The sequence below is a fragment of the Diadema setosum genome, chromosome 4 (assembly GCF_964275005.1).
Source record: "Diadema setosum chromosome 4, eeDiaSeto1, whole genome shotgun sequence".
Lineage (NCBI taxonomy): Eukaryota > Metazoa > Echinodermata > Echinoidea > Diadematoida > Diadematidae > Diadema > Diadema setosum.
Window position 1 is genome coordinate 32,996,010 of NC_092688.1, and position 15,613 is coordinate 33,011,622.

The 15,613-nt window shown below is 36.8% G+C and overlaps 1 protein-coding gene across 1 annotated transcript in view; it reads right to left on the reverse strand.

Moving 5' to 3' along the window:
* Positions 1 to 13,454: 13,454 nt before the first annotated feature.
* The window catches only part of LOC140227798 (cilia- and flagella-associated protein 251-like), a 30,254-nt gene continuing 28,095 nt past the window's right edge, over positions 13,455 to 15,613 (reverse strand). The window contains exon 23 of the mRNA XM_072308194.1: positions 13,455 to 15,165. Within this exon, the coding sequence (XP_072164295.1) occupies positions 14,939 to 15,165 (227 nt within the window). The 3' untranslated portion in view covers positions 13,455 to 14,938. The remainder of the gene's footprint in view (positions 15,166 to 15,613) is intronic.

The window sequence follows — 15,613 nt, forward strand, 5'->3', positions numbered from 1 at the left end:
TGAGAAGTCGACCACTAAAAAGCAGGGCTGATGTGGACAACTCATGCAATCGTCCAAAACTTAGACTTTCCAAGTTACGGAAAAAAATTATCAAGTAATTCAAAACAAGACAGGTAGATCAGAAAAAAGAAGCGTAACAAGCAAAAACACAAACTCAAAAGCGCAGCAAACCAGGCAATCTGTTAAGAGAGAGAGAGAGAGAGAGAGAGAGAGAGAGAGAAAGAGAGAGAGAAGGAGAGAAAAGACTTGGTGTTTACACAAAATCTGCCGATCCCAGCTACTCAATTTATAGTCAAAGCGTTGCTTACACGCTCGAGTTAACCGTGTTGCATTTTTTCTGCTTTTATTCTTGTTTATTTTCAGTCACCAATAATATACACATAGGGACAATATAGGGACAATTTGGAAACAATTCAAATTTCCAGAATATTTCCATGGATATTTCCCTTTTATTTGCCCTTCCTTTCTTTCAGATTTCCCCTCCCCAATACCCATAATAGCTTCAGACTAAAATTTGTAACTTCAGTTGAAACCAATACATCTCGTATTTTTGCTCGTCCCAAACAGACGTGTATAGGCAGGAGTTACATTGTTTCTTAACTTACTATAATCATCAAAATGTTTCATGCACAACCACAAAGGCTTTCCTTATGTAACGCTCTTAACGTTACTGTTTAACGTTTTTCTTTTTTTTTTCTTTTTACGAAAAGCATGGACTGCGATGATTTATAAAAAGTATGCCTGCTCGGCCAGGCAGAAAAGCACTTGGATGAGAATCCCAGATCAAATACCATCACGAGGTCGGGAGAAGTTGCGATAAGTTCTCCGAGAAGATAAAATGTCGTCTGCTTTCCCAACTAATTATCTCCTCGAAAGAATTAATTAAAGGGTGTCCCCCATGGGTGGCGAGTCCATCAATTTGCCTTAGGGGTAGGATAGCTTTTAATGAAGCTCGAAAAGAAGATATTAACACCTTCGTTGTTCACGTACCAATATGTCGCGGTGACATTATCTACCTTAAGTCGTTGACTCTTTACTCTTTATCTTCCACTGCCTTTTTTGTGCGATGTAGCATCATTGCTATCAACTAAAAAGATTATAACTGATTTTAACATAATTAGATCTTAACGAGAGTATATATGGCATCTAAGACACTGAATGGAATTGCAGAATGATTACCAATGATAATAATATACGTGTAATAGTTATGTATTTGACCTTTAGAATACAAAAATATATTACTCGCAGCTTATTTTCCCTTTTTAGAAATCTAAAGCAAAAAAAAAGTAAGAAGGTCGAGTTTGTAATTGGAAAAGAAGGCAGAAATTAAATAAATGAATGAAGGTAATTTCCCAATCGATATGATGTAATGAAATTATTATAGAAGGCATGTATAGAAAGATATAAAGATATCTATATAAACAGATCAGGGGGTGTTTCATAAAGCTGTTCGTAAAGTTACGAATGACTTATGAGCGACTGGTGATCAGTTCTTGTGTTGAATTATGGAAATTCTAACAAGTATAGCACATCAGAACTGAATACCAATTGCTCGTAAGTTGTTCGTGACTTTGCGAACAGCTTTATGAAAAATAGGGCCTAGGAATATCTGATTAATCTCGTAATAACATATTGCAAGTATAGACGATAAACACTGGACCAACCTAGACAGGTAGGTTAAAAAGTCGTGTTTTTTGACATTCTATACTAGTTTGTTTGTAACATTCGTTTTCTGTAAAATGAATGATAGCGCTGAAATTTTAATGTCAACCCATAACATGCAGTGATCAACAAGAAGGATGTATAACAATCTTTACCAAAGTTCCCTGCCCCCTTCTAGGAGAACACAGAGAGATTAGCAGTTCACTTCACGTTTGCCCAGTTTGTATCAGTATCCGATGCATGCAGTATAGACTGCGGTTTCATGGGCATTTTCAACAGCAAATCGGAACATTTATGCTCTTAACTCACGAATTGACCCATTTGTACATCCAAACTTTTGACGTTCTTCTGTTCGCAGTGCATCTTTAAGTAACATCACTCTCTACCAGATGACCATTTCACCCGATTCTTAATCAGGCCAAAGATTCGCATGCACACGTCCGATCGACGTTTAATTTACTTCATTAGCTCTCGCGGATGTCTCCGTCGGGCAGGGACATGGCGGTCGCCATCATGTGGCCAAGGAATGTTTGGTTCCGGATGTCTTTTCGCCATGCTCTTATGGGGTGACCAATAATCAATGGTGTCTTCTTAATCTCCCTAATGTAGGGTGTTTCCATTCTAAAAGCTGTCTCATCGATCCCTCTGTTCCGGATACGTGACTCAAGCTCACGTAATGAATTTGCCACCGTCTCGAGGTGGATGAATGTTGCAAGGGCAATGGATAAGAATATTGTAACAGTGGTAGGACTTTTGTTCAAAGTTTACAGACCTTCTTTTAATTGCAGTGACAATCGAAATCATGACTTATGCTAACCGACGTCATGTCATTAATAGAAACTCAGTAGAGTTTCAACGAGGAAGTTTCAAGGAAATAACGATTGCTATGATGGATTTTAAAAGGTCACTCCAAGCAAGAACCAAAAAGCAAACTACTTGTTTGTCAAAAAAATAATCAGATAGTGGTAAATCAAAGCAATGCAGTTCGTTGACATGCATATATTATCATTTTAATTAAAAGTTAGTGTGCCCTTATGCGCTGCGACAAACATGTTGCTCGTTATGAAAAGTCAGATTGATAAAACAGTGTTATGATTGTATGATGAAATCCACTGAAAGAGGGAAAATGGAATAATTATGTGATAAATGAATAAGTTGTATATGTATATATATATATATACATGTATTATGTATATATATCATTCATAAATCTTTAACCTATTTACATGTTATATATACATATCACAGTTTTTCACTGCTAAAAGTGTCATTTTGCATGCAGGAATGTGCTTTCAAACAAGCTTCGCACCTAAAATCTGGTCTTGATTTGTATTGAATTAGTAGTTGTATGAAGGTATGTGTGTGTCCTTTGAAAGAATGAGAATTGCCAAATGATAGAGAAAAAAAGAGAAGAAGAAAATAAGTTGAATAGATCTGTTGCTATGGCGGCGACTGTTCTCCCGCATGGACATCAGTTATATATCAGGGGAGAAATGCACGCATCACCATGCGAAATCACAAGAAGAGGCAGATGGGTTCCACTAGAGAACGAGTACGAGTACGAGTACCAGCTTGGCTCTTCCTGAAGCCAGCGGTCCTCGAATGTGTCAGGGAATCTCTTCATCATTTCCCAAACACAATCCGACAACCCTCCCCTCCCTCGTCCACCGCCTCCTCATCCTCCACATTTCTTCTCCTGACAAAATCAAGTGCTCCCCCAACACGACACTCTTGCTCAGTGGAATCAATTTTGGAGGGAAAAACCATAAAGACCGCCAGAACAGTGCACAATCAGGACTATTATATTCATCTACATGCAGTGCTCTGATGCATTGTATTTGCATCGTTCGGCACACTGGTGGTGAAATGTTCAGATGATTTGGTCCGATCATCATAGCAAATGGCGCAGCAATAACTGCCAATTTGACGGTTAGCAATTATGACTAATGGCATGGCATGCCCCAGTTACTGTGTGCACCTTTGTAATTTATTGCAATTTCCATCGAATCTGGTACATTTATTATTTTTGCTCAGTCGTCTACACTCTTCGCAAAGATAGATTCGCAAAATCACAACCCTGTCTAGGTCACTTTGCCTACATACCCTTGATAGATGTAAACTTATGTTTTGTGCAACTTCATAATAAACAAGGTTTTAAATGGACTGACATAATGAAATTGTAACCAAACCTTTAAAATCAAATTTGCACATGTGAAACGGAAAGCTTGCCCTACATAGCAACAAAATCAACATGTACTTTGGATCTCAAGCTCTGCATGCCAGTGTGATTAGTAAGAGTACGTTTATCGAATAACCTCTTGTACTCTTCTCCAGGTAAATATTTCAGTAAAAAAAAAAAAAAAAAAAAAAAAAAAAACTAATCTTGTCAATTCGTTCAATGAAAGGGCTTACTTTTCCTTCTTCGTAATGCAAGAATGATATTTATTATGATTGCATTTCACCAAGTTTTGCTTGCTGTAATTGACACATGATTCACTCAATCAAGAAAACAAAAATGTATACGTGACAATGCGAAAAGTATAATGCTTCATTTTTTTTCTTTCTTTGTGTAAACCATTCTTGAATGTTCCCGAGTGTAGCGAATTCACTGTCCCTCGCTTATTCAGAACTTAAGGCGCCTACGTTATTCCCGCAAGAAGGTTATAGGTCTGTGCATAATGAAGTAGAATTTGTATAGCGTGTGTAATTTCAGATGCTGTACATCACGCAAGAAAAAAAAAGAGAAAATGTTTACTATAGTAAGTCCATGACAACAGTCCCTGGATGTGTGACATAGCAGGCACAGGGATTCTCTTTGTAATCATTCTATAATCATTCTGCGTCGCGCCTCACTTTAATCTCAACACGCCACACCGCGTGGCACGGCGTAGAGTCGAATTCAACACCGCGGGTCTGTCTCCTCAACAGCTCCAAGTGTTAATTAAGCAATAAATATATGCTGCATTTTTCATGCAGCTCATCAAGTAGTGGGAGGGAATACTCAAAGTGAAAGTGATATTCTGTTATCCACTATGTCAAAAGAGAAAAAGAAAATAAAGATAGTTGATGTCGGTTGGTTTTAACTTTAATCTTCAACAGGGAAAATATTTGTTCTTTATTTTTTTATTTTAATAATTATTTGTCTTTGTTATTACCTATCAATTCAGCTATGTATTTAGTTATTTCAATCGTTTGATTATGTACTACAATTACTCCCTATGTCATTTATCTATCTAATTCTCACTTTATTCGATATAAAATCATTTTATCTCTTTTATTTCTTGAAGGAGGGGGCAATACTTCTCCGTGAGTAATGGAAACGGTAGTGATTCCATAGCTGGTTTTAGTTCTATTCTGTTTGTTTGTTTGTTTGTTTGTTTTCATTCAGTCTATTATGATATTGTTCAAACAAGCGTGTTTTGCTCAGGGAGAGGTACAGCAAAACTTCTTCAAATGCACAACCTCCGCACTTTCTCCGCAAGAATGATATTCCTCCGTCCTTTGCTCACCGTTATATAGTCTATACCTCTTTGACAGTATCACTCCTTCTAATTCATGTGAAATTTAAAATAATCTTTTACTGCTTATTCAGCCTTATCATTTTATACCATCATCATAACTCTGACCAAAAATAGATGAATATTGATAAATGCACAGGCTCTGGCAGCTGCACAGTCATGATATAGAGGAAAAACAAGCAAGCCAACAGAGATTATCGTAATTGGATCAAAATCATTCCTATATTGACTGGTTGAAAGAATTCCATGTGATAATTATAGGTATTTTCAGCTATGTTAGAATGTGTCATGTTTGACACTCCATGGCATATTATTTGTGAAATGATGTCACGAAGCAATTGTGACATCACAAAGCAATTCTGACATCGCGCACTGCTTCGCACCGTCACTCTGTGGAATGCAGCCGTTTCTAAAAATAATTGTAATATCAATAACAATAACAATAATTGTAAAATCACAAAGCAATTCCAACGTCGTGCGCTGCTTCGTAGAGCCATCACTGTATCATCACTCCACAACATCGCACCCACCCTATGACTTTTTGTCTCACATTTCCCCCTTCTTTTCTTAAAAATTTTGATCCAAAATATAGAACAAATATACTGTGCCTAATTTCGAGTTTCTGGCTAAAATTATAGGCCTCGGTGCCTTCAAAAGTACTATTTAAGTCAAGGCTGCGCTCCTCAGTAAATAGTACTATTCGGTGGTGGGAGTCACCTGTGCCCATAGTAATAATCAGAAACTCTCAAGGCAAAGTGTGTGATATCAAGAATATGAGTGAAAGCAGTCGATAATTAGCCCATTCCCTACCGAAACCTCTGGTGGCCTGTGTATAAAAGTCCATTGGATTTCGGAGTTCAGTATGGATTGGGTTAAAAGAAAATACTATACTAGTACTATACTACTATTTCTACTACTACTACTACTACTACTACTACTACTACTACTACTACTACTAATAATAATAATAATAATAATAAAAATGGTAATAATAATAATAATAATACTCATGGTAGCCTTATCAATATAAGCACTGTGTTTTTGTTTTTGTTTTTCGAAGCGCTCTATCATCACCCCCCCCCCCCCCCCGCCATAGCCAGGTATGCACTTTTACGCTTTGGTCGAGAGAAACATCTTGGGTAAAGACATCTCGTCCACGTACAGGAGGACTTAAACTAAAAACATCCGTTTAAAAGCCTCAAGAGTCTTATCCACTATACTACATAAGAAAATGAGAGAAAATTTGCAGAGTTTAAAGTAGGAAATAGCCAAATTACGCGCTACATATTACAAATGGGGACAAATGTTAATGCAATTCATACATCCGATTTTTGGACATATACTCGCCTATGCAAAGTTTTTATGTTGTTTGTTTTTGTTTTGTTTTTTATTCTCAGGGAACTTGCTTTTTGTACAAGCTCTGTTTGGTTTTGTTTTGTTTTGTTTTGCAAGTTCTCTCCATATTCCTCACGAGCTAGAGCTATTTCAACTCAAAGTGATTTCATTAAGATCAAATCATTTGCATATTACAATGTACGTAGGTTCATAATAATATTATCATATTATGTGCTTGTATTGCAAGTGTACATGTAGTATACTTTTGTTATACTATTGTTTGTACTTGTTCATGACAATCCACCTTCTTGTACAAATCGTCAATTCTACTCTGCCGATATAATTTTGTATTATCTCGATATGGAAATATTTAAAATGAAATAAAATAAGTTCAAAGAATAAGACATGTTCTTATAAGCATATTTCGTGTCAGTTCTGATAAATAAATTTATTTCATGGCTAAGAGACCGATTGCAAATACCAAAAGAATAAAAATAGATTAGAGGGGTCAGACTTTGCTACCCAATAATTTACCTATATTTCAAACATTTGTTATAATCTTTGCTATTTATCTTCATACCATTCGTTACAATTATCGTCGCAAGTTTAGTTCGACCTCGGGCAGGTGGCAATTAATGCCCCCTGTTCTTAATATATGCCTCATAAATATATCAGAATACTTATTATCCTTTGGATATTGCCTCTTTTGATATTAAATTCGAGCACTTTTTTATTGCTAACCTTTGGGGTGAAACAGCGGTTCCCCGATTTCACGAGCATGCATGTTTCCAAGCAACGAAAATATTGGTCTGATATTGCGTGGTATTTATTGCAGATTTATATGACAAATATCGATTCTGAGACAACATCATTTTTTTCTTTTTATTGGCAAGAGGTTCCCATTTAGCTTCCAAATCACAACAAATTGTTGTAACGACACTGCGTTTATGTGTATGGATGTATGTTTGTCTACGTTAACTCAAAATATGTTTTCCACCTCATAGTTACACTGAGTGTGACTTTTTGCTGTCTAAAACGGGGCTTATTATTATTTGATTATTTCTTTCTATTTTTCCCTGTTCTTGATATACATACGTACACACAAATATATATATATATAATATATAATTAACCAGAGAGAGAAAGAGAGAGATAATTCAAAATACACCTTCCTTGCTACAATTTGTACTTTTTGAATGGAGGGATCATAAAAAAGCTGTCAAAAGGCTTGTTGGATACGATTCCCTACAAACAATCATTGTTACATTTCAACTGGGCAATAATCAGACGAAATAGACAATGAAAAGAGAAAAAACAGGCAGAATCAGAAATAATCATTATTTTTACTTATTCGCATAGTTTCAGGCACATTTCATCATTTTTTTCAAATCCTTTTAGATTTACTTTAAGTCTTAATACTCTTGATTGATGAGAGGAGGGTATTCCAAATAATAAGGCCATTGTGATTGTAGAAATAATATATGAAAGATTGAGTTTTTGAAATCATGTTCAATAGTGCATGTAGTGTGTGAATATTTTAAGCATTTCTAGTGTTGTAATTTTAAATGGAATAATTCATTCAGAATGAATTTATTGTGAAATACTTCAGGAAAAATATTGTTACAAACTTTAAACATGAAGATTACACTTTCAAGAGAAATAAATTCTTGAATAGGTATTTCATCTTGTGAAATGATTGATTACTATTATATAAACACAAGTACACTTAGATACAGAGATACTGAGTTAGAAGAATATCATTCGTTATGTTTGCTTTTGATGACTATGTGAACGTGTATGTGCAGGTAACGTAAGCACAATTTGGATAACCAACGGACCCCCAGTCACATAGGATGATAATCCGTTTCGTCCAAACAAGCAAAAAACATGGAAGATAACAACACTGCCTCTCCGAGATCCAGACATTGTCAGATAGCATTTCATTCGTCCATTCGACGGTGACGCGTTTTGTTAGCTGTCGACAGGTTCTTCAGAAAATATGTAGGCATACTTGGGGGATCATGAGCAAACGGGGTTCATGTAGAATTTGGCTAGTTATTTACAATCAGTGTTTTATTCCCATTAACATATATATATATATATATATATAATTATAAATATATATATACTGGGTATCTAGCACTCCTTGTCGACCAGTAAAGAATTCACAGCGGATGTCTGAATAGTGACTGACGTTTGACCTATAAACTCAACGGATATAAAGTCGCACTTATCAAAGGTAAATGCGGCATTGGCAAGAATACGAACGACTACCTGCAGCAACGCACGATTGTGAAACAGCGCCCAAGGTATACAATGATACAATCTCTTGCCCGCGCAGGCGAGAGACATAACCTCCGCCTCTGTTAAAACACTCCTGGCTCCACCCATACACTACGCGGCGACGCGTCGCGACGGCGCCACACCTGTAAGAGCAGCAGCAGCAAGCTAGGGATAGGAGCATGTGTGGCTCTCTGAGGCTAATTCTCACTCTCGGAGCCGCCTCCTCCGCTCTGATCAGCGATTTCACTTATATAATATTCAAGCGTATATATACATATACAGGATGTGCATGTAAAGTAATTCACGTTAATTTGAGATATTTGTGATTAAGCTGCTGAAAACAAAACAAAGAGAGTAGTAAGAAATATGGGATATTTTGATCATAATTTCAGGAATATTCCTCGGTGGGTGACTGGTGAGGTAACGTTTGAAATGTTTTATTTTATTATACTGTATCAGTTGCTACATGCGTGTGAGTGTGTGTGTCTGTGACTGTGTGTGCATATGCATAATTATGATATACTAGTAGTGTTCCTAAGTTTTGGTAAGAGTGGATGCTAAGAATTATGTTCAATACCATGAATCAGCTATCTACTGCAGTTCAACAATGTTGAATTGAAGACATGATGAACAATGGAAATAAATTTGAAATTGATAGCATTATGCAATCAGATTTTATACTGTTGGAGTCAAATTAAAAACATTTAAAGACCTGGGATGCTTTGGCACGACTTAAAAGACAGTAGGCGAGGACAAATTAGCGCTGACATTTATCTGGCAAATGTAGTTGCCCCTCACACACCCATCCACACATGAACATAATTGAAATAATGTGCTTCATTATTATTACTATGCATGAATTAAGGTACGGATATATTTCAGAAGCTGTTTTCGGTCTTCGCTTGATTTTTGTGAGCATTTGCCTGCGTGTGTGTGTGTGTGTGTGTGTGTGTGTGTGTGTGTGTGTGTGCATTTAATTGCATTATACATACATCAATTTGGTGATGCCTTCACGAGAGGCATTTTATCTGCCATGAAAGCACTTTGTTTTTCACGTTTAGGTTCGCGCCCACCTCTTGATACACTGCTATGATACGTTTATTATAATACAGACGATCTTCACCGCCAGGGTCGCACCTGTCAGTCTCCCCGTTCCCGCATCCCAGTCTACATGAACTCCATAGCAACGGGAGGAGAGTACCATGCCCATATCTTCTCGGAGGAGTCTGACGGGTGAAGAGGTGGCGACCTCGGAGCCTGTCGAGACGGCGACTTCCCATCGACGAAGATAGCAGAGGCTCCATCACCTGTCAAAATAAATTATCGCTCCTGAGACCGGGTCCTTCCGACCAACACTACGTCTCATCCAGGTTGATAATTAAAGGGCAGCCATGGCGATCAGCCCGTAACTCCCCTGTGTGATGCCTCATACACGGAAACTTTTAGAAGCCTTGAAAAATAAATAAGACACACCATCACAGTGCAGGTGGTTGGGCGAATGGTGTTCGAATCTACCAATTGCATTACTTGAATTTGTTATAAACAGAATTCGTATCATTTACATATTTAGGTATGGTTTAACGTTTTAGGAGAAAATATGAAAATTATGATCAAATTTTTGAAACAAACATAATATAATCTCCTGCGAGCAAAATTAAGTAGGCGCAGTAGCATCTAATAATCTTTCACGCCATGAGGGTGCTTGTAGCCCACGATACATACATGCCCCTTGCTAATCGTGCAGGTATTTATTTTATTTATTTATTTATTTCCATTCACAGGGTGGATAGCCTTTTCAGCACAAGACTGATTTTCAAAGGGGTCCACGTAAAAAAACAACAACAATGATTTACAGGGTAAAACAATAAATACAAATTACATAAATAACTGTATACAACAAAACAAACAAGAATAAAAATAAAAGTACTCAACATAAGAAATACAAGTATTCCTATTCTTTTCAAAAGCATGGAAAATGTGCCTAGATAAATTGAATTTTCTGCCAGAGTATGCAAATAATCATTCATGATATGAATATTAATCAATGTATGTATAATAACAACAAAAATATGTATATTTAAAACGCAGGTAGTGTCTGAAGTACATTTATATTCTTTTTGGCAAATTCGAAATGGAGCTTCAGTTTCGTAATGGTCAGGAATAGTCGTAGACACAGAATCAGAGGTATGTTACAGATATTCACAGTGTGCCGAGGAATGCAATAACAAAGTGTACCAAAATTATGCCAAATCATTCTTGGACGTTGTTTTTAAAAGGGAGAAGAACAATGAAAGACGTGTATTTTCTAGGTCGGAAGGTTTTAGGCCATAAATTTCAAAGCAAGTTCGAGGACACGATTGCACCTTGGATTTAACAAAGTGAACTTTATATTGAACATTAGTACTGAGGGAACGGATAATAATAATACTTTGGTAATCATCAACTGGAAATATTAGTATTATGTTAGAAAAAAAAACACGAAATGAGTTTCTCATGCTATTGAAGTAAATTGGATGCACTTTTGAGATGAACAGCGTCAAAGCTACATGACAGTAATTATAGTCAGCGGATTGATTAGCACATTGTGAAAGACATAGAAGCTCGTCAAAATGTAGTTCATTGCACTTAGAATGTTTGTACACGTGTGCATGGGCATGAATTTGACAAAGTGTCTATCGGTTTAAATTTCCCTTGATGCCAATCGGTGACCTTGATCCAAATTTGTGAAAGTCAATTGTGTGATGAAGCGTGTGGCTAAATACAATCTTATTCTGCCAGTAACACAATTGCAAGGTTGTTTTACGTCAACAATGATTTGGGAGTTCTCCTTGTTATCAAAGAAGAGACTGCTTTCTTTCAAAATCTCTCGTACAAGATTCTTTAGTGCATTTTTTGTGCATTTTTTGACACAATCATTGTTTACAAGATGAGCATCATTTTCAGGATATACATCCCTTTTTTATAAACCCGCTCTTTGTTGGCGAACTCCCGACTACATTTCGGTACGTGAAGCATGCTAATAGTGCAAGGAAGGCAAGTAATCACGGAGGATTGTTTGGACCTTTTTTTTTTTTTTTTTTTTTTTTTTTTAAATCAGAGCGGTAAAGAATGACAAAGGGTGTATTGGCATTCATTGGGACCATACACAGACAACCAGAGTAATCATTGCGACATTGCGCAAATAGATTGGATGTCGGCATAAAGTAACTCGATGTATGAACTTTCCCTATGAACTTTGCAATGATGTAAAAAAAAAAAAAAAAAAAAAAAAAAGGATTTACGATTGCTCTCTCAATCTTAATTACCTACCAGAATAATGTGATCAGCGCGGCGTGTGTGAGTTTACCGATACAAGGAAACCAAACCCATTATGGCAAAATGTACACATGTCTGCGCAATTCCCGTGTTAGTCAACATTGAATGAGGAAATGAAATCAGATATTGCTTGAAGATTTATTTCTTCATCGTGGACATAGCGGCAAATCATCATAGCGTGTGACGGTCGTAACATCTGATGAGTAACGGCTTCTGCACTTTTCATTTTGCTTCTGATTGAATTGCCTGCGTGTGTGTATTTTTTATGATTTTGTTACATGTTTGTTTGTTTTGTTTTTTGGCCGTTTATCTATGGAGGAATTATGGATGACTGAAAGAGTGTGGTACAAGTACTTTCCATTCCATTTTCTCTATCCTAGTTGAGGCAATAAATCGATGATATCAAATGGGCTAATTTTACCGAGGAGAGTTCCAAGACAGGCATGGCTGATGACCTTGGGTGATTATTTTTATGAGAGTCGTAGGGTCAAGTTCTTAGAATAGTGTAAAGAATTTACGAATTACATGTAAGACTGATCAGTTTCTCTACCCGATATCTTACACACTACATCCCGATGGGGGATATGGGTATAAATGTATTGGTGATAGCGAGGTTTAGGGTGATAGTGCAGTCTTTGCAATAAACCACTGTTAGATACCAACAAGACATTATTGAGTCAGTTGTTAGTGGTCATTAAAATGGTGATAAGGATCTTAATCATTATTTATGATTGGCTGAAAGCTGCTTTGTATCAAGTAACAAGTCTATTTTTCGCCTGCAGGCCCAAATTCATTTGTTGCCCAGCTGCATTGCTACTGTTATTGTGTGCAATTCAGTTTACTTGGCGTTGGTGCTAGCCTCAAAATCTTAAAAAAAAAAAAAAAAAAATAAAAAAATGGTTACAGTGGAAATTAAATCATGTCACCATTTTATAAAACAAATATTGCACATTACTTGTCTGGGGTGGGTGTTTGTAAAATCATAAACTCCAGAAGTCATGAACACTCCAAATCATACTTGACATCACCTTGTGTTTCGGATTGTTCTAATGTACTTGAACAGTAACTATTGGATGTATAATTCTTACTGACACCCTTTGTAATGTGCATTAATTGTATACTCGTCTTCACATAAGCAACACACACAAACACAAACACATACACACACTCACAACATATGACTCTTTTTTTTTGGGGGGGGGGGGGAGAGAGTATGAGATTGAATTGAATGAGAGAGTATGAAGATTACAGACATCATCAGGTCATTTAACATGCATTCTTCATATCTTCAACCAAACACACATGATATACACAACAAATTTGTTTCTCGTACATGTTCAGTAAAAGATAGCAACATGTTATAATTCATTCTCACAAATATTACATCTCTGTATGTACAGTAGCCAAGTCAATGTTCACAACAAGCTGGTATTTACATGATTTAGCATTCTTGAGAGTGACCTATGACCTTGATAATATTGTACAATACTGGTACTTTGTAGAGACAATCTAAAATAAATGGAATTATTAACATCACAGCTTTGTGAAAACTGGTCCTGTATACCTCAACACACTTTAATTAAACAATGCTCACATTTACTACATTTTTTTAGTTCACAAATATGATAGGCTGGACGTTGTCCAAGATGTGGAGATAACAAGATACTTTATACTTGGAGAGTAGCTAAACTGTGTGTGTGGACGAACATTCATTTTGTAACAGCAAGAGAATCTTTCTTTTTACATGTCATTTGACAGGAGTGCGTAACCAGTATGTACAACTATAAAATATATAATACTTTCTTGCAGTTGGTCACATATACCTCCGTCTGTATAAGGTTGTTAACACAGATCTACTGAAAATGATTAAGTATCTGATAAATGTAAAGTAATACATGAGTGCAGGATCTTGGCTGGTGGTAATGCACTGTCTTAACCCAGAGCTGGCAAACAAATTAAGAACTGCATATGTGTCTACACGTGATAATGACCACTCTGTGAGACACAAAAATGATGTGTGTATATAGAATGACAATTGTTAACATTCCTTGTAGAATGACAGCTGAAAGATATCATTCTTCCTGAATACAACTTAGAAACTGACACACAGCAACAAATATCAAGGTGACGTTTAGCACTTGTGGTGACATCTAAAACAAAAGCCAATGGACTCAATGCATTTCAGATCAACGTTGCATGCTTCTGTGATAAGATACCATCATTTTAGTGACAGCTCATTTTCACATATTTATGAAAGTTTGTGTGATGAAAATAATGCTGAATCTTCATACCAAAAAAAATGTTTCAATTCATGACATATTTAAAGTATGCATAAAAAACATACATCGACAGTTGTGCAGATGGTAACATCTTAAATACTGACCAGTCACAGCATGTCTGTGTGATAGCTGGTCAATTCATCTTACACCCATGGGTTGACCTTAATTGATTTCTGGTCAAACTGGACCATATATATGTAGAAATGGATTAAGTTCAGCATTTTCCCAAAAGAGTCATGAAATGCATTCAAATCCTGCACAGTGGGCAGGAAGGACATATAACAGTGAGACTACCACCTTTGTTTAAATGACATTTGAATGACAAGTTAATGAATATTCATGACCTGGGAGTAATTCTTCGCTCTCCCCAACCAATTTAGCTCAAGTTTTCACTGTTCTTCATGTATCTTTCAGTTGGGCCTGCAGTGTGGTAAAGCAAAAATATGTATTTAGTGCCAGTCATCCCTCAATGTGTAGTTGATGCAACTCATCATCATCCTTAACATGTAGAGGTCCATAATACTATCATCCTCAGACAGTCCTTGTTCATTCCATGACACTGACAGTGCCCTCCGATGGCTCTGCTCCTCCCCCAAACCCAAGGAGCTCCATGGCAAACATCTCGGCCGTGATCCCCTCTGGCAGGGCCTCCTCCAGGACCTCCTGGGCCCCCGTGGCGTCGTACCCACCCAGCTCCGAGCTCCCGCCCTCGGGGTTGATGCCAAGGAGGGTGGTGAGGTACTCAGCAACCTCTGCTTCCGTCATGTGTTCACCTGGAGAGGCGACAAAATGATGACCAAAAGGCATGATAATGATGAAATGGAAGAGGTGCTTATGTACATATATGAGCTTCTTGCACAACTTTATCATTTTTTTCTCCTTCTGTAATTCTTTGCACCCTTGGAAAGTTTGCCATTTTCCTCATCTGTGTGTGTATGTAGACTGCATGCCTGTAATAAGAAACATAATTGTACAACAAAGTAAAAATTCAGATGTCAAAATTATTATCTGTGAATCTTTATATACTTTCTTGTTTGGAGAAACAAAATTTCAATTTAATGAAAGAAATCTTCCAGTGTCGAGGACTTTGTTATAAAAGGAGCTGCCAATCGCCTTTTTTTTTTTCAATTTTTCAATGGATCTACAAGCAACTCTCACAAGAACACACACATACTGACAAGTGAATGTAAACACTTTGTGTAAGAACTCTGTGGTAAACAA